This window comes from Desmodus rotundus, chromosome 1 (assembly GCF_022682495.2).
Source record: "Desmodus rotundus isolate HL8 chromosome 1, HLdesRot8A.1, whole genome shotgun sequence".
NCBI classification, from domain to species: Eukaryota; Metazoa; Chordata; class Mammalia; order Chiroptera; family Phyllostomidae; genus Desmodus; species Desmodus rotundus.
The window spans coordinates 745959-773797 of NC_071387.1; the positions used below are offsets into that span (position 1 = coordinate 745959).

A 27839-nucleotide genomic window follows, 5' to 3' on the forward strand; every position below is an offset into this window, starting at 1 on the left:
TGGGAGAAATCTGGCCAATCGGCGCCCGCTGCGGCTCCCTGGGCGCTCTGGTAGGCTCTTGTGTCAGTCCGTCAGGAGGGTTCGGGGCTGGGCCCTCGGTGGCGGTGGCGGTGGCGGCGGCGACGGCGGTACCGCAGGGCGGGAGCGCGGGTCTGGGCGCGCGGCGACGGTTGGTGAGTCGGACCGCCTGGGTCGGCGTCGGGGTCGGGGGTCGCGGTGCGGGCGGGGGCGCGCGACGCTGGGAGGCAGGGCAGAGGGACTGGGACGTCGCCGCCGCCGCCGCGCGGGCCTGAGGGGATTTTTCGAGGCGCGGGAACCGGAAACTGAAAGTCGGCGCGGGGGCCGGCACCGGAAAGTTCGCGAACTCCCGCGGGCGCCCTGCCGGGGGTCCATACCGGGGGGTCCCGGAGCGAGGTCCACACCGTCGGGTCACGATGCAGGGCCAGGGCCTGGGCTCACCGCACAGCCTCTTCCCCAGCCTCGCTGCCCTGAGCCGCCGTTGCGGCCTGTGGGCGTCTCGCCCCTTCCTTCCCCGGCCTCAGCGGTGGGCTCGCCTGCCCCCACTCTGTCCCCTCTTCCTGCCCCCAGAGGGGCCTCCCGACCTGTCGGGGTGTGGACGAGCTCCCGCACCTCGGGGCAGTGCTCGGGCCTCCGGGCCGGTCCTTCTCCCTTTGCTGGCCGCCGCGGCCTAGCCCCCGGCCCCCGCCGTCCGCCCACCCACCCACCTGCCCCCAAACTCCGCTTCCTGTCCCTGCCCTGGCGCCCGCGCCCCGCCGCCGGTCCCAGCCTCCCATTCATTCTGCTGTTCGAGGAAGCGTTCCTTGGTCCGCTCAGGTCAGGGTGGCGGTCGGGGTGCCCGGGTCGGCCCGCAGCCCGCCCCCGGCCCGGGGAAGCCTGAGCGGAGGCCGGGAGGTCTCTTCGGGCCTCTGAACCTGGCGCGCTCCTTTGGACGGCGCGCCGGTCCCCTCTCGCACGTGAGTGCCAGGGGGCGGGACGCGGCCCACGCGGCTGGAGGTGGCTGGTGAGGACAAGGACTTGGCTGGAACACGGGCCTCCTGCCGGGATCCAGCGTGGAGGCAGCTGCAGGAGGGATGGAGCCTGGAGTCAGGGGGAGACTCTTGAGTCACAGAGTGGGGCCCATCCTTGGACGGTGACAGTGGAGGCCCCAGGACAGCTGCTCACCAGAGCGGGCACTCCGCGCCCGCGGGCCCTGACTCCCAGCCCGCAGCAAGGTGCCCAGGGGTGGCTTGTCCCTGTGGAGAGCTGCGATTTTTAGTGGTAGCGGGGAGGTGCCCCCCAACCCGGAATTGTTGCTTGAGTGTTGTTTAAAGGGCTTTATTGCAGTGTAACTTATGTACTGCAAAATTTACTGTTGCTTGAAACAGCTGCTTTGCCGAGAGCCTTCTGGCAGCAGAAGCTGGCAGTGTCCTCTCCAGGCCCAGCCCCGAGCCCCCACTCAGCCCCCCAGGCCGCAGCTCCCAAAGGCTCTTGCTGTGACCTGGGCTGCTGCTGTGTGCCTGCTGGTCCTTTCTCCTGGGACAGCCCTTCCTGTGTCCCCTGTGCCCAGACCTCTGCCACCTGAGGCTGTATTGTGCCACGCAGCCCCGTTGACTCCATGAGTAGTGACATGCGTCCCCCCCAGCACCGTGCGCGACCCGTGGCTGGAGCTGGGACATTAGAGCCAGTGGTGGGTGCACAGGGGAGGCCACGGGCATGCCTCTGTCTGCTGCAGTGACGAGGGGAGGGGCTGTCAGCCGGGCCCCTCTCTCTATTAGTCTCTAAACTTACCGGGGAAATAAGCCTGAACGTCATCCCTCGGTGGCCCGAAGGAATATGTTGTTTTGACAGTGGCTGAGGACTAGGGCACAGGACTTACAGCGACCACTTGTTGCTAGAAAAAGCACTTTCTCCAGGAAGAAGAAGGCCTTTCCACCATGAGTTCTGAGCATCAGGTGTGTCCCTTCTTACCCTGACGATGGGGACACCAGCCTCCCCACCCATCCTCCAGCAGTTGCTTACTGACTGGGTGTGGCCTGGCAGGTGGGTGTCCGTGCATGAACAGGGAAGTACAGGAAGGTCCGGGGAGAAAGATCCAGAAAAATGTACCCACAGGTCGCACGATTATGCCAAGAGTGGGCGCAGCTTCTGTCTGTCCTTGAGTCTGTACCTGCTCGGGGTGCCCCTGTCCTCCCTGTGTGCTGAGCCATGTGTGCACAGGGAGGATGCATCACTGCCCAGGGGCTGAGCCCGGGCACCGAGAGGCAGACTCAGCAGAAGCTGTTCAGAGAGCTGAGATGTGTCCTGCTTCTAGCAGGAGCAGGGTGGAGACCGTGTTCCTTGCGGGGCCCAGCAGGGGTGGAGGTGGCATTTACATGGGTGGTCTCGAGGACTGGTAGTGATTAGGGGAACACACACTCGGGATAGGGGTAGGAGGGGGAGTAGAGGGGTGACTCAGCTAGCAGGAATGGCTGGCTCGGGTCCCAGGAGCAGGGGGCCCTGCTTTGGGCCAGGTTAGCGGGTGCACGGGGCTGGGAGCCTGGGGAGCAGCAGAGCGTCACTCAGGTACCCACTGCACAGGCCTGGGTCCCTTCCCTGCACCCTCCCGGCCCTACTTCCTGATGCGCCCATCTCAGAAGGGACAGGCAGTGAGGGTTGTGGGGGAGGCCGCTTATGTGAACAGAGACCCTCCGTCTGGCGGGGTGGAGTTTGGGACGTCTTGGGGAGGAGCTAGAGGCCCAACAGCATGTTAAGGGCCCTTCTGGTGGCCAGTAGGGCCTGGAGAGGCTGCAGTCAACGGGGGAGAGGAGGAGTGTCGATGCCATGGGAATGGAGCTTGGGCTGCAGGGCTAGGAAGGCCCCTGGCCACGTGTGCTCTGGAGTGGACGGCTGTTGGGCGTAGGGGGTGCGCCCGTCTCCTGCTTGGCATGATGCTGGCCTGAGAACAGATGGCCTCAGTGCAAAGTTGTGGGCTGAACGTGGGTGTCCTCGTGAGGGGCTCACGCTGTGGCTGTGTGGGGGTGAGCTTCGGGAATGTCCCTTAAGTGGGCTTGTCACGCAGCACAGCTGACTGACCGGGCAGAACCAAGGGAGCCCTGCTGTAGAAGCCCCGCACCGTGCAGAGCAGAAGCTGCTGTCGGAGGGGCGGTGAGTCTGTGAGGTTCGTGCTGGCACTTGGGGACCCGCTAGGGCGAGGCCTGGGTGGGATGGCAGCACTGGCTGTTGCACCAGCACGGACTGCTCTTGAGGGTCATCGCCGGTCTCGGGTGGTCAGGCGCACACGGCAGTCACACAGCAAGGGACAGCCACCTGGGGGAGGTGCGGGGGCTGGGCAGGGAGCTCCATGTCCTCTCCAGAGGTGCCACCCTGCTGGCCCCAAGGTGTGTTCTCCACTCTGAACGGTCTGTGAGCCTGGTCCTGTGGGATTTTTACGGGGGCTCCGTCATGAAGCATGATTGGTCAGCGCATGGCCACTGGTGATTAAGTCAGTTTGCAGCCCCCCCTCCCAGAATTGGGGGTGGCTGGTGTCCAAAGGGGGTTGGGAATAACAGAGGGTGCTCCTCTGTCCCTCCCTCTCTCAGAGGTCCCAGGGATTTGGGAGCTCTGTGCCAGGAACTGGGAAGAAGACCAAACAAACATCCAATCGATCACATACTGTACCTCCAAAGTCACCGCTGTCCCAGTGTCCTCACCACAGGGTGGCATTGCCTGGCCTGCTGCACAGAACCAGCGCTGACTCTGTGTGGCCTTGTGTGGGGTAGAAATGCCTTTTAACCGAGGGGCAGGCGGAAGTTAGCGCCCTCACGTCAGGAGTGTGTTTTGGGGAAGGGGGGCCGAGTGCAAGGCACTGTGAATAGACAGAGTTCATAGGTCTCGTTTTTACCCAACTTACCTGAGAGTCAGGGTTGGAAGGTAAAGTGGAAGCTTGGAAGAATGAGCAGGGCACTTTGGTTCTGGGTCAGACCCCTTCCTGGGCACGCCTGTGCGGGGCTGTTCGGGGAGCCTGGGCCGGTGCGGCTTTGGCCAAAGGGAGGTTCAGACGGGCCAGAGACGCGCGGGCTTTCTTCTAGGGTTTGGGCAGGCGCAGGCTGCGGGGGGCCGCCAGCTTGGGCGCCTTCGTTCTTGTGCTGTTTTCATGACGGTTCTGGAGAGTTCAACCGCGTCGATGGGCGAGATCCAAATGGGACGTTGGGGACTTAAGAACCCCCAGGGTGCACGTGGGCACCCCTCACCCGTCTGATCTGTGGCTGGCGCCCTGGTGCTGGCAAGCTCGGACCACTCCCTCCTGCGTGTCGGGGCCATTTCCTGTTTCTGCCAGTCAGAAGGGATGCCGATTTTGTGTCTGACAGGAGTCAGTCGACAGAGCCATAAAACGGGTGCCACCTGCCACTGAAGGTGTGGCCAGTTGGCCAACAGGCTGGGCCCCGGCTGTGTTTGGGGGTCCAGGCAGAATGTGGACGTGAAGAGTAGAGCCCAGTTTGACAGCTGCCCCAGGAAGCTGTTGAGCCAGAGTTTTCAAGAGCAACCCCCACCCCCACCCGTGCTGGCCTGTTGCCCGCAGGGAAAGCGCTGTGGCCGGCGTCCTTCGCACTCCGTGTCCTGTTCTGTCTGTCAAAACAAGCACAGGGTTCCAACCTAAAGACTGAGGCCCCTTCTCTTCTCAGGGACACTTTAAATCCCCACGTCTGACGTAGCTAGAGCAGTGATTTTGAACCGCGAGCGGTTCGGGGAATCCATTTGGTAGCATAACCAGGAAAAAGGACAGAGCGCGTGGCCTGTCCCTGCGAGCGCGTGGGGCAGGTCGCAGCGGGAGCCCAGGTGTGGCTGCGGGCGCTCCCTGTGCAGCGCCCAGGCAGCGCTCTCGGCGCAGCGGGGCTGTGGGCTCGGCCTCCTCCTGGAGGAGTATTTTCTCAGGGCCACTGTCTCCCGCTCTGCGTCTGTGCCGCATGGGCTGGAGTGGACAGGTCGCCTGGTCGTGGGATGGGTGGGCGGGTTGACCAGGGTCCAGGGCAGCCCCGTGTTTGGAAAGCACATGGACTGTAAGCGAGTGAGCGACAAGCGTGCCCTTGGGTGGAGTGGCCCTGGGCACGGCGTCTGCCAGGGGCCGGGGGGGCTCCGCAGGCTGGGAGACTCGTGAGCCTTGAGGGGCCCTCACGTGTGAGGCTTCCCCAGGGCCAGGACCCCGCGCAAAGACTCAGAGCGACACTGCCTGTCGCTGTGTCCTGTGGTGTCAGGCCAGCTTGGGACAGCGGGGCAGCCCCAGAGTGTCATCGCTGCTCCGAGCACACCCTGTCTCCTCCTGAGAGGGGCCTTGTCTCACAGCCTCCTGGCTGGAGAGTCGCAGGCTCCGGCCTGGACCGCGGGCAGACTTGAGAATGTGTTTCCAGGCCTGGAAAGGAGAGCCCTTTGGTGTCTGCAGAGGCTGGTGGTCTGCCTGGGTCTTGAGTGTCCTGGAGGGGACAGTGCTTCACTTTCAGGGGCTATTGGGCACTGTCAGCAGGGAGGTGGTGTCCTGCGTGCTCAGATGCAGGCTGGGTGACGTCAAGGACAGCCTGCCTGCCTAGGGGATGCGGGGTGGGCATGTGGGTGCCAGCCAGGGGGTGGGGGCAGGTCGCCTCTGTGGCTGGATCCTGCTTTCTATGTGGCGACGGAACGTAGGGGATTGTTTCCCAGACTTCCCAGAGCACTCAAGTCCTGCTTCTCAGGTTCTTGGCCACCGGTCAGCCTGACGACCCAGAGCCCTGACCCCCAGGCCAGGGCGTTTTCCCCTGAGGGTCACGGGGGAGCCAGGCGCCTCGTAGGACGGCTGTGATATACTCTGCTCCTTCGCAGGGCGTGGTGGTTCCCAGGGGCGCAGCCCCCATGGCTGCTGCCAGTGTGACCCCCCCTGGCACCCTGGACGCTCTGCAGTTTGGCTTTGCAAAGACCGTCCTGGGGACCAAGCTGGAAGACAAGTACCTGTGCTCCGCCTGTAAGAACGTCCTGCGCAGGCCTTTCCAGGCGCAGTGTGGCCACCGCTACTGCTCGTTCTGCCTAAGCAGCATCCTCAGGTACTGGATGGTGGGCGGGCCTGGCCGCAGGGCTGCGGGGCCAGGGAGGGGGCACGGAGCAGGCGCGCCCCTAGGAGCTGTGCTCCAGGCGAGCCCTCGCTGTTGGCGGGCATGCTGGCAGTGCTTGGGAGAGCAGGCAGAGGCCCTCTGCAGGCGGGTCCACGCTGAACGAAGCAGGGTATGTGGGGGGGATGGGCACTGCTGAAGATGGTTTCTGCTGGTCACCTGCCGCAACAGTGCCGGCTTGCTGCTCTAGGCCCCCGATGCGTGCTGAGCCCCGCATGGGGCCTGTGGGGAAGTCTGCACGGCCTGCTGCCGGTGGGCGGGCTGGCGGCACAGTGAGATGGGCCGCACCTGCTTCCGAGGGGGAGCGGCTTGCTCGTGGCGGGGGGTGGCCGTCTGAGGAGCTGGACGCCTCCCTGTTCTGAGCCTTCTGACCCTCATGTTGACCTGGGCGTGTTGCCGACCCGGGAACGGTGAGAACACATGGGGTGGCGTGTCCTCGGCAGCAGCTCTCACGCAGCATCTCCCTCCCCCAGCTCCGGGCCCCAGAACTGCTCCGCCTGTGTGCACGAGGGCATATACGAAGAAGGCATCTCGATTTTAGAGAGCACCTCGGTGAGTGGGACGTCGTGAGGCTGAAACGTTGAACAGAAAGCATTTCGCGTCTCCTTCAACGCCGACAGTGGATGAAACTTGGGCAGGTGGAGGTGACCCACCACTGCAGTGGCGTCTAGTTTGGACGGGTTGTGTGCAGAGGACTGGGTTACGTAGGGCAGGGGCTGGGGGAGGCTTCACCACATGACTGCTCTCTCCCTAGGCTTTCCCAGACAATGCTGCCCGAAGGGAGGTGGAGAGCCTGCCGGCCATCTGCCCCAGCGAGGGCTGTACCTGGAAGGGGACCCTCAAAGAGTACGAGGTAGGGCCTTTCTGTGCGGGCACGGCCTCCCAGGGAGGAAGTCCCTTCCCACGCACAGCAGTGGCCCCGGGAGCCTGCACAGCGCCTCCCAGGTTTCCCTCTCTGATGTCTGTGGGGAGAGCCAGCTGGCACTGATAACACACCCACAGAGACCCAACCGTGCGGAGCACAGACCCGCTCCACGGAACCCCATGTGGCGTGGCGTGGCCTCAGTCTCCTGGCCTGTGGACTGGGGTTCAGCCCCTGCCATGGGGGTGGAGGTGTGGCAAGACGCATACCGCCTGCGAGCCGCTGCAATAGGTCCCATCCGTGCAGGAAACCAGCCTCTGGCTCGGTGGGGCTTCTCTGTCAGGTCTGCAGACGAGGCTTCCCTGTTTCGAATTGTGCTGACGTCAGATGTCGAAGTCACCTGCACAGGCTTCCTGGGGTCACAGAGAGGCACCTGGCCTGGGGCAGGCAGGGGCCAGTGTGCAAGTCTTCTCTGTGGCCTGTCTCTCTGCCAGGCGAGGTGGCTTGCGTCCCTGCGTCGGCACTTGGGGCTTCTGTGTGATGGGCATCTGGCCACTAGCCCTGTGGCGTGGAGGCTGAGAGGTGCCCGAGCGTGTCCAGTTACCTGTCACCTTTCTTCTTAACGAGCACCCTTTGCAATGACGCCTTAGGTGGTCACTCGCACACGAGGTTCGCAGTGGTCACATGCCTGCCCGCTGATGGAGGGACAAATGAGACGTGGCGAGTTCAGGCCACAGGCCATCACGTGGCCAGGAAAAGGGAGGGGACCCTGCCCCAGCTAGGGTGCGGACGGTCTTGGAGGGCACTGCGAGATGAGCCAGACCCAGGAGGAGGGGTCCGGTGGGTCCCTGGAAGAGCCCGACTCAGATCAGAAGCGCAGTGGCAGCGGCAGCGGCAGTGGCCAGGGGCTGGGGGAGGGGTTGTGCTCAGTGGCGCAGAGTGACAGGCTGGGCTCTGTGAGTGGCAAGGCCAGGGAACTGGGTGGTGAAGCCAGGTTCTCCCACAGTTAGGCGAGCTCCCATGGGGGTGACCTAGCCGCGCGAAGGCCTGGGACTAAGCCAGCATGGCTGGGGACAGCAGGGAGGGGTGTCAGGTCTGCATGAGGGTCCCAGGGCCCAGGGGGACTTCTCCCTGCCTGTTTCTGCCACGTGCGCTGCACTGCTCTTGCCCTCTGGGCCGCTGGACCGCGTGGTCTTGGGGCTCTCGACTGTATTCTGTGTTCTGCAAGAAAAGCAGGCAGGCAGTGTCTGGGACGAGCCTTCCGGGGGTGGACAAGGAGATGCGCCGGAGCGTGTGAGCAGAGCCGCCCTGGGCTCCCCACACCCTCTGTGTCCTTCCTGGGAGCAAGAGACTTCCACCTGTGGGTGGGGGCCCGGCCGCCCAGAGACAGACGATGCTGCTACACCTGCACCTGCAGCTGTTACTGCTGGCCATTGAGAGGGGGCTTGGGGCCGGGGTCTCTCCCGGAAGGGTGGGCCATGTGGGGTGTGGGGCACTGTGCTGCCTTCTGAGGGGACTGAGAGGCCCCCGGGGACAGGTGGACTAACCCCTATTCCTGGTTCTTCTGTGGTTTCTGCCGCCTGCAGGCCTGTGGTGCAGGCGGTGGCTTCGTGGCCTCCAGCTGAGGCCAGGGACGGCAGCCAGCCCTCGGCTCCCGCCGCGGCCGGCAGGCATGCAGGCTGGAAAGTCCCTGGCTGCCCCGAGCTCTGGAAAGTCCCTGAGAGCTGGTTCGGTCATGTGGGAGGGTGGTGCTGCTCTAGGACATGCTGACCGTGGCCTCCGACATATTGATCGAACCTCCCCCGCCTGTCAACGCCACAGGCCTTGGGGCACAGGTGCCCCCCACCCTGCCAAGCCAGAGCCCCGCAGTCACGTCTGAGCTGGCATGGCCCAGCTTGGGGCTGCTCAGCACTGGGGTGGCTTAGTGGGTGCTCACGCTGTGGTGCAGGCAGATGACAGCGTGGGAAGACGGGGAAAACCCTGCTTTGCCTTGGAGTGTTTTGCCTCTGCAGTGATGTCTAGTGTTTTCTCAGAGCTCAGGGAAGTGTTTGTGGACTGCCTGCTGGGGGCATCAAGCCAGCTGCTCTGGAGGGAGGGGGCCACAAGGCACGGCTGGCGGAGAGCTGCAGCCCAGGGGGAGGCGGGGCCAGGTGCTCCTCTCTGCTCTGTACTTACCCACCTCCTTAAGATTCTCTGAAGGTCTCCCAGGCTAGGGGAGCTGGCGGAGCCTGTTCCGGGCAGAGGTGGTGCAGGGTCCCTGCTCCAGACACAGACCTGGGGGTAGGCAGGCAGGTGTGATGCACCTGCCCCAGGTGCCCTTGCTTCCTGTGCCTCAGCACCTGCGCTTTCCAGGGGCCTCTCAGTCCGCACGCATACACCCAGTGAGTCTTGTTCAGAGCACAGCCTGCGAGGGCCTCGTGCCCGGACTGGGGGCTGTGCCGCTGTCTTTGCTGGGGCCCCTTGGGCTCAGTGAGACTGATTGCCTTGTGCTCAGTGTGGGCCCGGCCTGGCCCTCCACTTGGGGCTCGATGGGCAGGTGGGGACCCATGCACAAGAGGCTGCAGTGCTCTCCGGGTATGGGAGGTTCCCCTGGGGCTGAGCCTAGAGGAGGATGCTCCCTGGGGAGGAGGGGCACAGGAAGTCAGGTCTCCCTTCCAGCTGCTGCAATGTCAGGCCATGCAGCCCAGTCCCATCCTGGCCCGGGCTGCCTGTGTCCTCTTGCCCATCAGGCTGCCAAGGGGTTGCCGGAGAGGGTTGCCTGGAGGGGAGGTCAGGGGTCAGGGTGCGTGCTCCAGGAGGCGCATAGAGGTTCTAAGAGGAGGCATGAGCACCACTGACTCCACGTCTGAAGTCCCTGGACTCGCACATGGGCCTCAAGTTCACCTGTCGCTTCTCCTCGCTCCTGAATGATAAGCGCTGAGCACCTCCTGGGCTACCCCTGCTTGTGGGGACCCCCGTGGAGGGCCCTCCTCCCCCAGCAGGTTCCTTTTCTCCACATTGCCCCCCATGGCACACAGCGGTATGTCCTCTCTGAAACTTCACGTTGTGCTCAGTGAAGAAGCCAGTCAGAGGGGGACAGTCCTGTGAGGCCCCACTCACACGCGGGCCCTGCAGGAGGCAGACCTGCAGAGACAGGGAGCCCCCGGCGGGGCCGGGCCTGGGGGTTTCATGGGGACAGAGCGTCTGTGTGAGGACGGTGGTGGCAGCTGCACAGCAGTGTGACTGTCCCTGGTGCCACTGAGCCGTGCCCAGAGCTGGGGTGGGGACACTCGCTGTTGAGTTGTGTGTGTTACCGCAGTGAGAGAGACATGGCTCTTGCTTCCCACTTCCCACTCGCTTGTCTGTCCCCATCACAGCGGACTCTTCCCCAGAGTTGCCTGCAGTCTGACTGGCTGCTCAGCCCACAGCCCCTCAGGGCTGGTCAGGGGCCCAGACTGACCTGTTCTTCCTGCCACCTCCGAGGGTTCGGGCTTTTGGCACGTGCCCTGGTCCTGCCCTTCCTCACCTTCACCTGGTCCAAGTGGCCGTCCCAGGTCCCTCAGAGCTCTCAGGGTCTCCCTGTTGGCTCATTTGCAGCGAAGCAGCAACCTGAGGCCAGGCTGGACTGGGTCTCCTTTGGATTCCTGGCTCCCAAGGCCTGAGCCAGCCCCCGCTCTGCATCCTTCTTCCGCACTGCCTGGCTTCTCCTTGGTTGCTTGAAGGCCCCTCCTTTTCTGACTCTTGCAGCCTGTCACTCAGAGCCCCAGCTGGGACCCTGTGTCCCTAGGACATGCCTTGGGGCCTCCCTGGCTGCGGGAGGGTGAGGCTGGCAGGCCCTTTGTGCAGTGGGATGAGTCTGGCCCTGGCTCCTCGGCCCCTTCTTGCAGCCATGTGCTCTGGTCACCCCTCTGCCTTCTCTGCTGGCTGCCTGGCCTCTGGCCAGCCTTGTCCTTGTGTCGCCTATTGTGTCTCGGCTGCCCCTCTCTGCTCCTGCCTCTCTGCTCCTGCCTTCCTGCACCTGTCCCCCATCCCCGCTCATGTGCCCCTCTCACTGTCCGGCCAGTGGTCCCCGAACGTCATGCAGAACAGTGCCCTCCGCCCCGTGGTTGGCACAGGGAGGGACATCCTTGGGGTCATGGCGTGGGCAGGGTGCCACCAGCTGGAGTGGGTCCTGGTCTCTGGCCCGGAGTGGAGGTGTTGGGAGGTTTTGATTCTTGGCGCCTGGTGTGCTGGCCCTCGCCAGCACCCTGGGGTTGGCCAAAGGGGGAGCCATGGCTAGGTGGCCATCAGCAGGACATGTGCGGTGTGGCCTCCCCTGTGTCCCTGGGGCGCTCTGTGGGCACTGTGCTCCCTGTGTTGCCAGAGCTGCCACGAAGGACACTGCCCGTTCCTGTTGACCGAGTGCCCGGCGTGCAGAGGCCTGGTGCGCCTCGGCGAGAAGGAGCGGCACGCGGAGCAGGAGTGCCCGGAGAGGAGCCCCAGCTGCCGGCACTGCAGGGCCCCCTGCGGCGGGGCTGGCATGAAGGTGAGGGCAGGCCAGGGTGCCTGCCGTGGGGCCGAGAGGCGGGAGGCTGGGTGTGACAGGCCCCGTCACCTCGAGAGGCCGGTTCACTTCAGGAAAGCCGCGCACGCAGGAGGGCAGCGTGGGCTATGGCTCCCTCCCAGGGCTGTGCCGGCGTCCCTGTGTCAGGCAGACAAGACAAGCCCTGGGAGTCATGCCGTCCCGTCGACGCAGTGCTCTGGCCACCACTGCCACACCCAGATGGACGCCACGCCTTGTCGCTGTCCCCCAGCGGTCGGGGACCGCACCTCGGAGGCGGCCCTGCAGCCTCTCTTCACCTCCAGCAGCTCCCTGTGGGGGTCTTCCCCTCGCGCTTGTTCGTAGAAGAGGCTGGCCAGTCTGTGCTGGCCGAGTGTGTCCCTCTGTGCCCCCTCCCATAAACCCTCAGATCTAGAGGTTGGTCTGGGCCAGCCCATTGGGTGGATGCCAGGCGCCTGCAGCATCGGCAGGGTCTCTGAGATGTTCCAGCTGGTCCATCGCCAGAAAGTCCTGCCGGTCCCCACCTTGGCCAGCACGGCGGTCTCCACCCACGTGGGCCTGTCTCCGTCAGGGCTGCGAACGATCTCGCTCCTTGCCCTGCTGCTCTGGGGGCTGCCAGACGGAAGGAGGGTCTAATGGCTCCAAGGCTCCCACAGGGCCTGTGGGACCCACCAGTGTCTGGTGCCATCTTTGAGGTGGGGGTTTTGGGGAACCTCAGGCCCCCTGAAGCCAAGGGCAGTGGAGCCATGTGACTCGGTGCCAGGCCTGGTTCCTGCGTCCGCACGCCCCCTGTCTCCCCGCTGACGCTCCTGACTGCTTCCCTTGAAGGCGCATCACGAGGTCTGCCCCAAGTTCCCCCTGACGTGTGACGGCTGCAGCGGGAAGGTCCCTCGCGAGAAAGTGAGTTGTGTCCTGGTGCCTCTGAGGCCGGCGGGTGGCACGAGCCTGGGTGGCGAGGGGCCCGTGCCGTGGGGTCACGTCCTGGCACCAAGGGAGAAGTGGCAGCCTGCGTGGGGCCACCTGTGGGCCACTTTTCTGTTACATCTTTGGTGATGGAAACAGCCGGCCTGGGCAGTGGCTGAGCACAGTGCGGGTTTGGGGGCAGGCTGCAGGAGTCCCGGCTGTGAAAGAGGAACCCCACTGCGGGCCCATGCCGCTGCGCCGGTGAGGTCTCTGCCTCCCGTGTTTACAGCCCTCCCTGCTGCAGAGACCCTTCGTCCCTGCAGACGTGGTACCGGGCCACTGTGTGGTCCCGTCTGAGCGCGCTCCCCTGGCAGCACCCCTCCGCTCACGGCCCTGGACCGCAGTCTCCGCACGTGAAGTGTTGTCTCTGAGCAGACCAGCTGCCGGGCTGCCTGCCAGTCAGCTCCTTTGCCCCAGACCTGTTGCTTTTGAGTGTCTGGGTCGCTCTGCCAGAGAGAGGCCGTAGTGCAAAGCTGCCACGGGGCTCCGAAGTGCGAATTAGAGCAGGGGCACACTGAGGGCCGGGGGTTCGGAGTGGCTCGGAACCCACACCCCACATCCCCTCGGTGAAGCAGGGCCTAGGCTCCACCTGCCCCAGGGTGCCGAGTCCTAGTCCGACCTTAGCCCACGTGGCAGGGAGATGGTTTCTGGGGGCAGTTTCGATTGTCATGTCTCAGCTGTGAGCACAGTAAGCGCATTTTTGCCTTGAGGTCACTGGTGTCTCTTACACCTGAGTGACACCTCGCACCTCCTGCCTGTTTCTTCCTGGAGGGGAACGCCACCAGGAGGTGAAGCCCTTTGCCCTTCAGCTCTGCCTGCTGGTGGTCTTGCTGGGAGGGCGCTGTCCGAGGTCTCTCGCTGGTTCTAATTCAGGGTCGGGCCATTTCCTTTCCTGGGGCCAGCTGTTTTCACATTCCAGGTCCCTGGTGGGGGCCGGAAGAGGGACCACTGCTAGCGTCCTGCGGCCTCCACCTATGGGAACATCAGTGTGTCATGTCCTCCCTGAGTCCAGATGCTGTGTGTCTGTGTGTGGCTGGCCTCCCTGGCCTCTCTCTTCCACTCTGGGGGTCTCGGCAATGTCCTGCGCCCACGCCACAATGGGTCAGAGTGGGTGTCTGCTCCCCGGCCAGGCCGGCCCCTCCTCGTCCCTGGCTCCATGGAAAATGGGCTTCTGGCCTCGACGCCTGGGTACTCAGACCTGCCACGTCCCAGATGGTGGGGGGGGGAGCGTTCTCTGTGTGTGTCCTGGGGTGTTGGCCCCGGGCTGCACCCACCTGGGTGTGTGTGTGTGTGTGAGAGAGTGTCTGCACAGGTGTGCATCTATGTGGGTGGGTGTGCACCTGGGGCTTTGGAAGCTGGCTGTTGAGTGAAGATGAGTGAAGGGGGTGGGGCGGGGCTGCACCCTGTGTGAACTCTGCCTGGGCTGAGAAGTGCGGCTTTGGTGACGCCACACCCTCCTAGTTTCAGGACCATGTCAGGGGGTGCGGCGAGTGCCTGGCACCCTGTCGGTTCCGTGACGTCGGCTGCCCCGCAGTGGTAAGTCTGGGCCCTCTTGGGGGTCCCTGCCTCCTGTGCCATGTGCCCCTTGCTGAGCCCGGATGTCAGTGGCCAGTGGCAGCCACTAGCTTCCTGTTCGCTCCCACCTGCCCGCTGCCTGTGCTCCAGAGCAGGGCCCTCAGCTGCACCTGCGCTGCCCATTCTCCTCCCACTGATCCCCTTGTCCTCACAGCCCCGGCCCTGACCATTCTGGACCCCACCTGCCCAGCTCACCTCTGTGGCCTGCATGGCCCTTCCTGTGTGACCTTGGCCCTGGCTGCTGGGACCTTGTCTCTCTGCTGTAGCCCCTGGCCTGACCATTCTCCAGCACACTGGCCTCCTCCCACCCCAGGGGGCCCTGGCCCTCTCTGCTCAGTGCACACTGGTTTCTGGGCAACTCCCTCCTCCTGGGCAGGTCTCCGTCCATGTGCCGCACCCTGCCCAGCACCTGGCCCCTGCTCCTGAGTGGTGGGGCCCAGGCAGCAGTTTTGGTGGTGGCAGTCCTGTGGGGCTCTCGCCTGCCCTGGTCTTGGGTGTTCGATTCTTGGTTTTTGGGGTTTTTTTTTAAGTATGTTATTTATTTGTTGTTAGAGAGAAGGGAAGGGAGAGAGAAAGAGGGAAGCATCAGTGTGTGGTTGCCTCTCATGCGCCCCCTACTGGGACCTGGCCCACAACCCAGGCATGTGCCCTGACTGGGAATCGAACCAGTGACCCTTGGTTCGCAGGCCGGCACTCAGTCCACTGAGCCACAGCAGCCAGGCCTGGCTCTTGTGTTCCTAAGGACAGTGCATGGAAACAGTGCTGCCTCTGCCCCTCAGTCTGTGTGCTTCTGTTGCCTGGGTGACTCGGTGCAGGTTACACCTGCTCTGAGCTAGCTCCCTGGTGCAGAGGCAGTGAGAGGCCTCTGCCTCCCAGAGGTCAGTGTGGACACGCCCCAGGTCTGGCGCCAGCTGAGCTGCAGGTTGTAGAGGCCTTGTTGTTCTGACCCCACCCTGGGGCCCCACACGCAGCACCAGCTGGCGTTCTCCTGCGTGGTGTGCACAGCAGTCCCTGCGGTTCTCTGGGATGCCCGGGGTCTGCTGCCTGGGGCAGGGGGCACCTCACACGCACATTCGTTGTTTCTACTTCGCATTTTTCGGGAGTGTCAGACATGGTAAAGTTAATTGTGGAGGTCAGAGAAACGTGGCTGTAGAGTTGCATCTGTGCAATAAAAACTGTTTGAAGAAGCTGAGCTCTATCAGCCCTCCCTCCAGCCCCTGGGAGCTTTGTCCATGGTGTGTTTTCCCCATGACTCTGAATACGAACTGGCAAGTCGGTAGGAAGGTTTGTAGTTTTGAAACACGACTGACTTGCGACAGTGACAGGAAACGCGGGCAGGGAGACAAGGTGGCAAAGTCACTGACACGTGTCATCGCCTCCCATCTGGGCGAGTGCTCCCCCCCAGAGGCTGTGCGGCCTGGGTCAGGGTTGCGTGCAGGCGTGAGGACAAGCCTCCCTGTCTGGACCGCAGGTGGAGGGCGAGAAGCAGCAGGAGCACGAAGGCCAGTGGCTCCGCGAGCACCTGGCCATGCTGCTGCGTGTCGTGGAGGCCAGGCACCCGTCCCAGAGCCAGGGGCGTGGCCAGGAGGCTGGCGTGCTGGGCCCGGGCCTGGAGCTCCCTGCGGCAGCAGAGCTCCTGCGCAGGTGTGAGGCCCTGGAGAGGAAGACGGCCACCTTTGAGAACATTGTCTGTGTCCTGAACCGGGAGGTGGAGAGGGTGGCCATGACTGCCGAGGCCTGTGGCCGGCAGCACCGGCTGGACCAGGACCGGATAGAAGCCCTGAGTAACAAGGTTGGTGCCTGGCTGGAGCGTGGTGGGGCCAGGACTGTGGGGACACCCTGATCTCTAGCACGGGGCCTGCTCTATGTCTCTGCACAGGGCCCTGCCTGAGCCACGTTCACCAGGGGGCCCAACCAGGGGGCGAGGGGGCAGAGGGAGGGGTGTACCTCACTCTTGTCAGGACAGCCTTTGAACCCTCAGGCCAAGGGGTTGGAGGAGGCGGGGACAGGGGTCTCACAGGGTGGAGCTGACCTTAGAGGCTGACCCAGGGAAGCTCAGGAGCAGATGGGCGGAGAGATGGAGGAGAGATGGGCGCCTGTGCGGTGGAAGGTGGTCTCCGAGGAGCAGGATGGGGCAAGGCCTCCGGCCCTACATCCTCACGGGGCTTCTCGGACCTCCAGGTGCAGCAGCTGGAAAGGAGCATCGGCCTGAAGGACCTGGCAATGGCGGACCTGGAGCAGAAGGTCCACGAGATGGAGGCATCCACCTTCGATGGGGTGTTCATCTGGAAGATTTCGGACTTCGCCAGGAAGCGCCAGGAGGCCGTGGCAGGCCGCATACCTGCCATCTTCTCCCCAGGTGCTGTTCTGGAACTTGTGCCCAAGCTGCTGCTGTGCTGGGTGCCCGTGGGCCTCCCTGTGAGCGGACATGGGGAGCCCCCATGAATCGGTGCCCTGCCCCCTGCACAGAGGGGCTCCCCATCTCAGCAGGGCCGCCAGGCGGGGCAGCCGCAGCAGGCGGGCATCCCCACGCCAGGCCTGTTCCCATGTGTACCTGCCTCTGCTCTGGCCCAGGCTGCAGGCCGTGCTCTTGCCCCTTTCCACCCCGGCTTGCAGGCCTCCCGCTGGGTGGTGTGCGGAGAGAGGGGAGGAGGCTGTTCTCCATCTGTCCCTCAGGGGATGGCGACAGCGTGGGGGCGATTGGGGGGGGTCCCGTGAGCCCCAGCTTCTCCCCGCCCCCGCCTCATTTCCCCACTCCCCACCCCAGCCTTCTACACCAGCAGGTATGGATACAAGATGTGTCTGCGTTTGTACCTGAATGGGGACGGCACAGGGCGGGGCACACACCTGTCGCTCTTCTTTGTGGTGATGAAGGGCCCCAATGACGCCCTCCTGCGCTGGCCCTTCAACCAGAAGGTGCACAACCCTTCCGGGGGGGGGGGGGGGAGCTGCGTGCTGGGCAGGCTGTCGGGACTGGTGCTCTGGTTCTGGCCCTGGGGCGTGCACTGGGCACTGCCACTGAGCGCTCTGGGGTCATGGGCTTCATGGCCACTGGAGCCATTGGTGAGAAGTGCCACCTTGGAGAGCCTGTGTCAGAGACAGGAGCACAGCTCGGGCCTGGGCTGGGGCTGCGGCCTCCCCCTTGAAACCCAGAGTCCACAGTGGGTGGAGGAGCTGGGGGTCAGGGACGAGGTCAGAGCAGAGCCCGGGAAGCTTCTGAAAGGGGGATGGCGTGGGTGGAGATGTGTGGGCATCACTAAGGAAACGCCCCCCCCAGATGCAGGAGGTAGCACAGGGCTTGGCCTCAGGGCCTCGACCCTGGACAGAACTGTCAGGCCCAGTCACCCAAGGGGGCTAAGTGGGGGCAGGTGGGCTCATGTGGTCCCCTCGGCATTGTCCCCCCAGGTGACCCTGATGCTGCTTGACCAGGACAACAGAGAGCACGTGATCGACGCCTTCAAACCCGACGTGACCTCGTCCTCCTTCCAGAGGCCCGTCGGCGACATGAACATTGCGAGCGGCTGCCCCCTCTTCTGCCCTGTCTCCAAGATGGAGGCCAAGAATTCCTACGTGCGCGATGACGCTGTCTTCATCAAGGCCATCGTGGATCTGACGGGGCTCTAGCCGCCTCCACTGGGTCAGGCAGCCTGGCCAGCGGCTCGGTGAGGAGCTGCCATGGTGGGCAGGAGCCAAGTGCATGTCCCGTCGGGCAGGAGCCGCCCCCCGGCAGGACGCCCAGCCCAGGTCGAGGCTGGGCCGTGGTCCTGAAGAGCCTCCTGCGGGCCCTGGGAGCTCTCTGCAGCAGGAACGGCTGGGCAAGGCGAGCGGAGGGCAGGCGGGCCCCGAGGGGAGGACCCCCCCATGCTTGGTCCCACCCTTCCATCCTAAGGAGCAGGGACAGTCTTGGGCCTGGCCGGGGCTCCAAGGGGGCCTACTGCTCCAGCCTGGCCAGGCTAGCGAGTGGGGAGGTGGCCCATGTCCTTAGAGTGTCTGTCAGCTGCCCCTGTGGCGCGCATGGGGTGCATGATCAGGCCCCCCGAGAGATGTGGCGGCTGTACCATCAGGCCGCAGCGAGGTCCTTATTAAATCGTTAACTCTCTGTGGTGAGTGGTGTCCATTGGCTCCAGCCTTGGTCATGGTGGCCCTCATGGGGGCTCCCTCCTGGCCTCCACGGCCCCTGCCTGCGTCTCCAGCCTTTGGGCAGCTCTGTGTGTTTCCTGACACCCCAGCTCACAGCTGTGGGCCTCGTGAAGCCAGTTTCTTCTGGAACGGTTTTTGCTGGCCGGCTTCTCCCTTGGCTTCCCCCAGGGCTGCCTGAGAGCAGGACCATGACTTCCTGTTCCGGGCCCGCCCCCCCCTCCGTGCGGGGACCCCAGCTCTGGGAGAGCAGCCCATGGCCTTGTTGGCATCTGGGGATCTCATAGCGGTGTTGCCCCCGACCCGACTCCCCAGAACCAGGACTTCTCTGTACCTACCAGCTGTTTCTTCAACAGCCCAGGCCCCTGGGCTGGACCAGCCACAGGGGGAGCTCAGTAGGCTTGGGTTAGGGCCTCTGCCTGTGGGGTGAAGACAGGTGGCTGTCCTTGTTCCCAGGACTCGTGGTCTGAGGCCAGCTCAGGCTGCCCAGGCACATCAGCTCCCGTGGCATGGGACTGCCCTTGACACTTTCTCTCGTCTGTTCTGAGAAGTTAAAGGACGAAAAGCACAGAGAGTGGCGGAATAAGCACGCGTGTCCCTGGCCCACTGGCCTGTCTGCGGCTCCAGGCACCGTCCTCGCGGCTGGCCGGGTTTGAGTTTCCTTTCCATGCCTCTCAGTCCACAAATGTGGCCAGCGCATCTGTGAAACGTGGCGGGACTCAGACTGAGCTGTCATCGGGCACCCGGGGGGACTGGGCGCCCACGGGTGTCCACGTCTCCCAGACACCATCCATTTGCCAATCGGACAGTGTCCCTGTGTTCCCGGGTGCCGGTCCATGGTGGTGCCGTGGGACTGCGTAGTGGGGGCAGTGCACAGAGGGTTCGAACGTGGACACGTGTGGGACAGTCCCCTCCTGTGGACGGCGCTGTGGACCAGTCATTCGAGAAGCCCTAACTGTCTCTGGGGCTGAACACACCCTTGTGTTTTCTTCTGCTGGTATGGAGTGTGGTTTTCAACACTGGGTTTGACACTCGATTTGCATCTGGTGTGTGTGTGTGTGTGTGTGTGTATTTATTTACACGTGTTGTTACCGAGTGGATGCGTGAGTTCAGAACAGTCAAGTGAGAGTGGAAAGGTTCAAGTACAGGTCAGAGAGGGGGACAGGGCGGCGGCAGGAGGAGGGGTTGAGCCCACTTGGGAAGGTGGGAAGGGCAAGGGCCTGCGCGGGCGTTGCTCCAGAACCTCGCAGCTGCTGCTCCCCCGGCGGTGCAGGGCACAGGGCAGGGCGGGCTTCAGAGGAGGTCCGTGCTGGACGCGCCGAGCACAGCCCTGGTCCTTGCCGACTGACTTCTGGAGGGAGACCCTGCGGGCAGGCCTGCCTCAGCTGCTCCGCCACCTCCCCAAACGCGCCATCTCGCCCTCCGCCGAGGGCCTCCTGCGTTGTACAGAGCTGCCTTCGTGACCCTTCCTTTAGGACACACCCCGGCCCGGGGCAGCGACTGACCCGTTTGTCCGTGGATTTGGCTGTTGTGGACGTTTACACGAGGCCCGTCCAGAAGGCGTCCGCCATGAGTGTGAAAATAGAGACGGCTACTGAAGACACAGGGAACGCTGCACACGGGACGATGACGCCTCAGTCCCCTTCCAAGTGGGCCCCCTGGGACCTTGCACAGGTCTCCCAATGGCCATCAGCTGCCCCGTCGAAATCTCTTCCCTTTCAAAGGTGATTTTAGCTTTGGGAAAAGCCAGAAGTTGCAGGTGTCAAATCTGGGCTGTAGGGGGGCTGAGTCACCTGGGTGATTTGATGTTTTGCAAAAAAACTGCATGAGACGTGATGCATGAGCAGGCGCGTTGTCGTGATGGAGCTGCCAATCACCAGGTGCCCATAGCTGCGGCCTTCTCAATCACACAAATAGTTTCCGTGGGGGAATGTTCAAGCTCATCACAAAATTGGATGCAGATTTGTTGCTCTGCTCAGTCATGTTGAGTGTGACGGCCACAGTTCACACACTCACTCGGTGGCATCAATGGCGTCTACCTCCCCCACTGACCAGTACAGTGAAGTCGTCATTGTTCACACATGCCCGTTCCAATCCACACTCCTTGGCTGCCAGGCCACATCGATGTTGCCACAAACCGTTCTCGTTCTATTAACCATGGCTGAGCTTGTTCCGGACAGACCTCGGGTAAGAGGAGTGCGTGGCGTGGCCTGCGTCCACCTTTCCCTGCACGGAGTTTGGAGGTTATGTGGCAGGTGACAGTGCGTTTTTCCTTTTTAGGGACAGAGGACACCCTGTCACGTGGGCAGGCTGTGTGCGCATTCTTCTGTGACGGGACTGTGAGGTGTCCCCGTGTGGCCTCTGACTCTGGCGCCTGTGTGCGGCGGGTGAGCTCACCTGTGCCCACGTTCTCATCTCAGGAGGGGCTGCCAGTCATTGTCCACAGTGGCCGCACCCTGGGCACCCTGGCCAGGTGTAACTTTTCGCTGACCCCTCGTATTCCTCACCGATTGTGCAGGTGACAGGCACCCCATGTGTTGTCTATGGGGAGGGACACCCCCCCCCCCCCCCCGCGTCTGGCTGTCCTCACTGTTCTTGCGGATGGCCGGCTTCAGGGTTCCAGGTGGAGACAAAGGTACAGCCCCCCGTCACCCGGCCCAGCCCAGCCGAGGTGTCAGCTGCAAGTTTGCTGTTTTCACAGGCGAAATGCACTTGCTCCGGCACAGTGTTTAGCATTTGTCCTGTGGTGATGTGGAGTTTGGCTTTGTGGGTGCAGCCTGGTGCCGCCAGCACCCGGGCACAGCTCTGCTGACGGTCAGGATTCCGGCTGCTGTTTCCCCCTCCCTGGAGCCCACAGTCGCGGGCCCGTGACCCAGGATGGAATCACGCAGTGTGACGCCTAAGGCAGGCCTCTGTCTCGCCTCAGGATGCCCGGAGAGCCGCGAGGCTGGGAGTGTCACAGGTGTCTGGCTGTGCTCAGCAGTGTCCCATGGTCGGTGTGTGGGCTCCAGGCGTCAGGGTTTCCGGTCGAGCCACTCTGAGCGCATGGGCTGGGGGTCCAGACAGTCGTCCCTGTCCCTGGGGAGCGGCGCTCTCCAGTCAGGGCACACGCCTGGATGGCGGGGTCCATCCCCTGGGGCACTTAGGGGAAGCAACCAATTGACGTTTCTTGTTCTCTCTGCTTTCCCCTCTCTAAACTCAGAAAGGAAATATTTTAAAAATTAAATAATGAGAAACTGAAACCATGTTTCAGAGCAGCTTCTTGGGACATGAATGTGCCCCCAACACACACGCTCGTGGGCACATGTACACACGGGCACACACATTCTCCCACAGAAGCCCCGCCCCCAAGGTGATTGTGTTGTGAGGGGATTGGTGCCTGTCCCGAGGACCCTGAGAATCTGCCACCTGAGCAAGGGTGTCCCCACCGTGCCGGCACCTGCCCTTGTCCCTCCACCTCCAGAACCCAGGGCGGGGGACTATCGTGTGGGAGCCCTCGGGGGCTGATGGCAGCTGGACCCTGCTGTGTTCCTGCCAGTGCAGGTGGCAGCACCTGGGGATGGCCCGTCCTCGCATGCCATATGCCTGCGTGTGTGACAGGTCTGTCTGGGGCTTTTCTAGGGATTTATTTAGAGGAGGAGGGAGGGAGAGGAAGAGAAACATCATTGCGTGGTTCCCTCTCGCTATGCCCTGAACTGGGGACCCAGCCCGCAACCCAGGCATGTGCCCTGCCTGGGAATCAAACCAGCGACCCTTGGGTTTGTAGGCTGGCGCTCCATCCACTGCGCCGCACCAGCTGGCTCTTCTGCCCATTTTTAAGTTGAGTTGGTTGTTTGCCTACTGCTGAGTTTTGAGAGTTGTTTAGTCTCCACGTAAGTTCTTCATTGGGTGTGTGATTCGTAAACATTTTCTCTGTCTGCAGCTTATCTTTTATCCTTTTAACAAAGTGCTTTTCAGAACAGAAGTTGTCGCTTCCCACGAGGCCACTTGCCAGCGCTCTCGCGCGCGAACTTGCCGGTGTCTTGTGAGGCGCTCTGCCCGGCACAGGGGCAAGGTTCCTTCCCGTTTTCTAGAGCCGCATCGGGGCTGCCCCAGGTCCCACTGAGACCTGAACCCACTGGGTCCGCGTCTGTCCAAGGTGTGAGGGGCACGTCTGGGTCCATTCTGAGTTGCACATGGGTGGCCAGCTGTCTCAGCACTGCTCACGGAAATGAGTGTCCGCTGTGCGTGTGGCTGCAGCCTCTCCTTCCTCTGAGCCCTCACCCCTGTCCTGCTGTGAAGTCCCTGCTGTCCCTGTGGGTGTGCGATGCTGGGTCCTTCGGGCGCGGCCGGTACCCCTGTCTTTGCTGGCAGGGTCACAGCAGCGCCAGCTCCAGTGCTGCGACTCCCATTTTGATCGTTTTTCAGAACCATTTCAGCTGCGTTTGCTCTGGGTGGGTGCGTGTGCGTTTTAGGGTTGCCCCACCTCTATTTTAGAGCAGCCCCAAACCGGGCTGGCACTGCCCCTGGGGCTGGGTTAGCCCCACAAAGCCCCACCTGTGAATAGGGACAGTGTCACTCCTTTGCTCCAGCCTGGCTGCAGTAAGAGCCAGCAGTGAGGGTGGTGGCCCTACTGGGCTCCCGTCCGGGGCAGCTGCCCCGTCCTCCAGAGCCCACTCCAACCTGCAGGTCCTCTGGTCCACGCCCCCATCAGGCTGGGCAGCCCCCCGCCCCCCATCAGTTTGAGTTCTATCCTGACCGGCTGCTCTGGTCCTGCCTCTTCTGCACCGTTGGCGTGGGCTCACCCTTGACACCAGCCAGCCCCGGGCCTCGGACAGCTCCCCCTCCTCCTTTTCCAGATGGCTGACTCCTTCAGTGTCTGGCTGAGGACTTTACGTCTGCATTAGCAGAGACTGCACGGCGGGGTGCTGTTGCCAACTGTTTATTCAGGTCCTGAGCAGGTGACTAGTGACATGCAGTGCACCTGGGCCTACTACAACAGACAGACCCACACCACCGACCAGAGTGGGAGCCGGGGACTTGCAGGGCAAGGTCGGACCAGGAAGGCCACCAGGGGCCCACATGGCCGGCTGAGCATAGTGTGCTGATGTCCCAGGGCCCAGGCCCGGGGGAAGGGGTGGGTGAAGAGTGGGGTTCCCAGTGACCTGTGTGCCCCAAGTCAGCCAGGAGGCCACCCAGAGCCCCAGGGCTAAGCATCAAGGCTGTGGGAGGCGGTGTGTGTTTGTGAGCATGGTGGGGGCCTGGCTGTCTGCTCCCCACTGGACCCCCTTCCTAAGGCATTATTGCTGTGAGCTCCTCTGCCCCCCACGCAGTCTGGGAAGCAGTATGGCTGTGGGAAAGAGCCACAGCTTCCAAGGCATCCTCAGTGGGTCCCCGTGGCTGGTGGACACGCAGGGTGCTCCCCCTGGCCAGCAGCCCTCAGCGCCTCTGGCTGGCAAACCAGGAGAGGAAGCTGCGCGGGCGCGGGGCCTGGTGGATGCGCACGGTGCGGGGCGAGCGCCAAGCTTTGATGGTGGCGTCGTCACTGGCTGTCAGCAAGAGCTCCTGCTCCTGGGGGCTGAAGACCACTGAGTTGACCACATCCTGGTGCCGCAGCTTGGCCAGACAGATGTTGTAGTGGCGGTCCCAGATGTAGCCGTGCCGGTCCTCGGCGCCGCTGTGGGGCAGCCCGAGGTGAGCCCCTGTGCACTATGCTGGTCGCTGTCCCTGCCCCAACCCCTGGCCACACGCCCCTACCTGGCCACGAAGTCCCTGCTGACGTCCAGGAAGATGAAGAAGCACTCGTCGTTCGGCGTGTAGGCGCGGTGTGCACGCAGGGCCCGCTTCACCTCCCGCATGGTCTTCAGGTCGAACACCAGCAGGTCGATCTCCTCGGCGATGGGTGGTGGCTGCATGGGGTCGGCCACCACTGAGCCGCTGGGCCAGGCGCGGCTGTTCACATACAGGTACCTGGGCAAGAGATGCTGCTCACTCGTGCGTGTGTGGCCCTCAGATGCCCCCGCCCCAGCACTGTGCGCACCTGTTGTCGGGGGACAAGCCCATGCCGATGATGTGTCCCCGCACGTCGATCACGTGGTCCAGGGCGTCGAAGAAGGCGTCCGAGCCCCGCCCCTCACCCAGCACTGGCCCGGCTGTGGTCATCTGGTGCGGCAGGATGTGCTTGATGCCTGCAAAAGGGCCAGGTGAGGGACCCACCACTCCCCAATGCCCATGGGCCCCTCCCTGCCCACAGTCCCTGCTCTCCAGGAGTGGGACCAGGCTGGGCCCATCATGGACATGAAGCTCCTGTGCCCACTGCTTAGGGACTGAGGACTGGCCCTGCCTGTGGTTACCAATCTGGTGAGGCGAGTAGGTGAGGCAGCCCGTGGTGAAGATGAGGAGCTTGTCCAGGGCGCTGGCCGCACTGCACTCGGGGGGCTTGGTGCGGCCCTGGGCCAGCAGCTCTGCTACCTTGGTCTCCAGTGCACACTCCGCCAGCTGCGGCTGCGTCTGCCCATCCAGGAGCCCGTCCAGGAGGCGCCGCAAGCCCTCCTTGGCCCGCACTGGGGCCGGGCCAGCTGCCTCGTCGTGCTCATCATCACCACCCAGGTCAAAGACGCAGCCAGGGGCTGCGCCGGCGTCTAACAGGAGGTCGGGACTGTCGAAGCGACTGCAGTCTGCCACCATCACAGTGCGGATGGTGCTGGCGTTGAGGTTCTGGATTTTAAAGAGCCGCTTCACCACGTTGACGTTCTCAGACTCCACGTCCTGGGGGGGTGGGGGGGAGGTGCTGGGTGACAGGCCAGGCCAGGGAGAGGGGATCCCCACTGACGGATGCCCGCCCGCACCTGGAAGGCGTTGTTGAGCCAGAGCACTGAGCAGGAGGTGATGTCTCCGATGCGGTGCAGGTTCCCCGAGATCAGGCTGGTCTCTGTGAGCCAGCAGCCAAACACGTCGTAAGGCTTGTTGCGGACGCGGGACAGCAGCGTGAAGTTGTCTGCGGGGAGGGGGCAGAGGGTTGCCAAAGAGAGGGGCGGGGCACGGGGCAGGGCAGGTGGGGCCCCTGGGGGAGGGGCCGAGGCCCAGCACAGGCCCCTTCCCACCTAGGCTGATGACCACGATCTCGCCAGAGGAGGCGTTGTGGGGCCCCAGGAACACCCCCGAGGCCAGCAGCAGCGAGTCGTCCTGGTTGAACTGGGAGAACTGGGTGTAGCTCCAGTTGTAGGGTCGCATGTCCGCACTGTGCAGCAGCGAGATGAGCAGGTCGTTGTTCCAGATCTGCGTTTGGGCCAGAGCGTGAGTGGGCGCCGGGAGCCCCTGCTGCTGGCCCTGCCCGCTGGCCCAGGCCGGTGCCCAGAAGCGCCATCAGGGTGGCTGTCAGCCCACCCTGTGGGTTGCCTCTGGTGCACCCATACTGGGGACCTGGCCCGCAACCCAGGCATGTGCCTTGACTGGGAATCCAGCCGGACCCCCTTCGGTTCACAGGCCAGCGCTCAGCCCACTGAGCCACACCAGCCAGGGCACTGTTGGCAGTTTTGACCTCCCCCATCCAGCCTCCTGTCCTGTGTGATCCTGGCTGAGGTGTCTCTCCCCTGGCCTGGCCCTCTGTGGGGACATGGCACACTGGGCACCTCTCATCTCCAGCCTGACCCTCTCTTCCCACCAGGGTGGGCTGCCTGGCCTCAGGTCCTTCCCCCTGCGACAGGGTGGGGACAGGCCCGGCCCCAGACCCAGGCCACTTTCACCTTCACGGTGCAGTCCTTGGAGCAGGAGGCAAACTGGTAGCCGGAGTGGGAGAAGCTGAGGTGCAGCACCTGGTCAGTATGCTCCCTGAGCGTCTGCACCTCCACACAGGGCACGGTGTCGTAGAGCCGCCGGAACTCCTCGTACCAGGACGTGGCCGCTGCAGAGTACGTGGCAGGGGGCTCTCACTGCTGGGACCCCAACAAGGTGGGAGCCAGCCCTGCCCCTGGAGCACACTAGTCACCACTGGCCTAAGCGGGGGGCATCCCCTGCACCCCCAATCCCAGTGTGGCCCTGCCCACCCTTGGCCCCCTGCACTCCCTGGTGTGGCCTGGCTGTGCCCCTTTGACGTGAGGACCTGGGGGGCGGCAGGGCTGCGCACCAGGGCTGACCTGGGTGTCGGGGCACGTCGCGGGCCACCTGGTAGTAGCGGTAGAACTGCTCCCTCCAGAGGAACTCGTCCCGGGAAACGGCCTGCCACTGGCGGCACACCAGCCCCGCGGCCAGCACGTCCGCAGGGCCCAAGCTCAGGAAGATCTGGTAGACCAAGCTGTCTGGAAGCAGGGGCACATCCCCCTCATCCATCGTGACATTCTGCCCAGGCGGCCCTGAAACCCACGCACAACTCCCTTAGCTGACAGTGGGTCCAGGGAGGATACTGGCCCCCTGCCGAGGAGAGGTGCTCAGCCCTGGGGGCACGGAGGCATCCCAGGCTTGTTCTCCAGCCCCACCCACTGCCCTGTTGGGCATGTTGCTGGATCGAGCTTGTGTGGACGGCCAGTGGGCACTGCCTGCTCAGCCCAGGGGCCAACAGCTTCATCAAGCCTTGCTGGACAGCCCTGCTTCTCAACCACACGCTCCAGGAACGCCCCCAGCAAGTCCCTGATTCCCTGAGACAAGCAGCTTCCCGGCAAGCAGCAGGCACACTTCTCAGCAACCCCGAGCCTGGTCCAGCCTGAGGGGCGGCATGGGGCGGGCCCCCGGGGGCCCCAGACCCACCTTCACCCCCAAAGGTTCTAGGCCTTGGGGACAGGCCTCCGGTTAGGCCCTCTGACCTCCCCCCCGCAAGTAGACGCAGGGGAACATCTGGGTGCAAGGGCTTGGTGACCGCTAGGGAAGCCCAGAAAGGAAGCACTGCACCCTCCTGTCCCTTTGACCTCTCTGTCCCGAGGCTTCGGAACTGTCAGCCTGAGACAGAGACTCCCTTCCCAGGAGGGATTTGGGGCCCGCCCGCCCCAGACGCCGCCAGGGGTACCAGCAGGCCCTCGGTCTCTGCCCGGTGGCCTAGGGAAGCCCTGCCAGGCGGTCTACGGGCCAGCGCGGCCACCACAGCCAGAGAAGCTGGGGGCGGGGCGGGGAACGCCCAGCGCCCCCTCCCACTTTCCTTCCCAGGGGCTGCCGTGGGCGGGGCCTCGAAACTCATTCATTGGCTGAGGGTGAGGCGGGGGTCTAGGAACCGGGGGCCAGGGCCTAGGGACTGGTGACGACGCCCCCCTGGGTCGGGGACCGGGGTTCAGGGCCGCGGAATGACGCTCCCCGCGGCCAAGTGACGTCGTTCCCGGGGGCTGCGCACACTCACCACGGCCGCCTCCGCCCGGCTGCGCTGCCCTCGCCCCGGCACCCTCCCTCGGCCCACGGGCCGCTTCCGCCCGCCGCGTCTCTATGATGGAGCCGCCAGGCCGCCGCCACGAGCCCCGAGGCATCGATGGCCGAGCGCCCCTCAGCCTGCGTCAGCTGCGCCTGCGCCTTGGACCCTGCAGCTCGGCGGCGCTTTGTGCGCCTGCGCGCTTGGGCGCGTTCGGAAGAGCGCCCCTGGCGGCCCGGAGGAGCGGGGGCTACGGGCCAGACTCGAGACCGTGGATTCCGGCCCAGCTCTGGCGGTCTAGTGTTCGGGCCCTGAGCAAATGGCTTCAGGAGCCCCGTGTTCTTCGCCATGGGAATTACACCA

At 64.0% G+C, this 27839-nt stretch overlaps 2 protein-coding genes across 5 annotated transcripts; one reads left to right on the forward strand and one right to left on the reverse strand.

Annotated features, from left to right (window-relative positions):
• The first annotated feature begins 63 nt into the window (after nucleotides 1-63).
• On the forward strand, nucleotides 64-19203 carry TRAF2 (TNF receptor associated factor 2). 2 transcript variants are annotated; one of them, XM_053918596.1, is made up of 11 exons: nucleotides 64-173; nucleotides 5830-6047; nucleotides 6587-6665; nucleotides 6868-6966; nucleotides 11318-11479; nucleotides 12323-12394; nucleotides 13919-13993; nucleotides 15504-15824; nucleotides 16214-16391; nucleotides 16800-16948; nucleotides 17438-19203. In XM_053918596.1, the coding sequence occupies exons 2-11, from the start codon at nucleotides 5860-5862 to the stop codon at nucleotides 17654-17656; spliced, it is 1542 nt and encodes a 513-aa protein (XP_053774571.1). In that variant the 5' UTR covers nucleotides 64-173; nucleotides 5830-5859; the 3' UTR covers nucleotides 17657-19203. The 2 variants fall into 2 exon arrangements, with proteins under 2 accessions (XP_053774571.1, XP_045052633.2); XM_045196698.2 differs by lacking the exons at nucleotides 64-173; nucleotides 5830-6047 and having other exon boundaries at nucleotides 6624-6757.
• A 3871-nt stretch (nucleotides 19204-23074) lies between these two features.
• FBXW5 (F-box and WD repeat domain containing 5) lies at nucleotides 23075-27633 on the reverse strand. 3 transcript variants are annotated; one of them, XM_053918588.2, is made up of 9 exons: nucleotides 27471-27633; nucleotides 26284-26445; nucleotides 25894-26051; nucleotides 25252-25426; nucleotides 24997-25145; nucleotides 24502-24916; nucleotides 24189-24336; nucleotides 23906-24118; nucleotides 23075-23825 (listed from the first exon to the last, which is right to left on the reverse strand). In XM_053918588.2, the coding sequence occupies exons 1-9, from the start codon at nucleotides 27592-27594 to the stop codon at nucleotides 23588-23590; spliced, it is 1782 nt and encodes a 593-aa protein (XP_053774563.1). In that variant the 5' UTR covers nucleotides 27595-27633; the 3' UTR covers nucleotides 23075-23587. The 3 variants fall into 3 exon arrangements, with proteins under 3 accessions (XP_053774563.1, XP_024418179.2, XP_045052632.1); XM_024562411.4 differs by having other exon boundaries at nucleotides 26284-26499; nucleotides 27471-27631; XM_045196697.2 differs by lacking the exon at nucleotides 27471-27633 and adding an exon at nucleotides 27147-27170 and having other exon boundaries at nucleotides 26284-26499.
• Nucleotides 27634-27839: the final 206 nt, after the last annotated feature.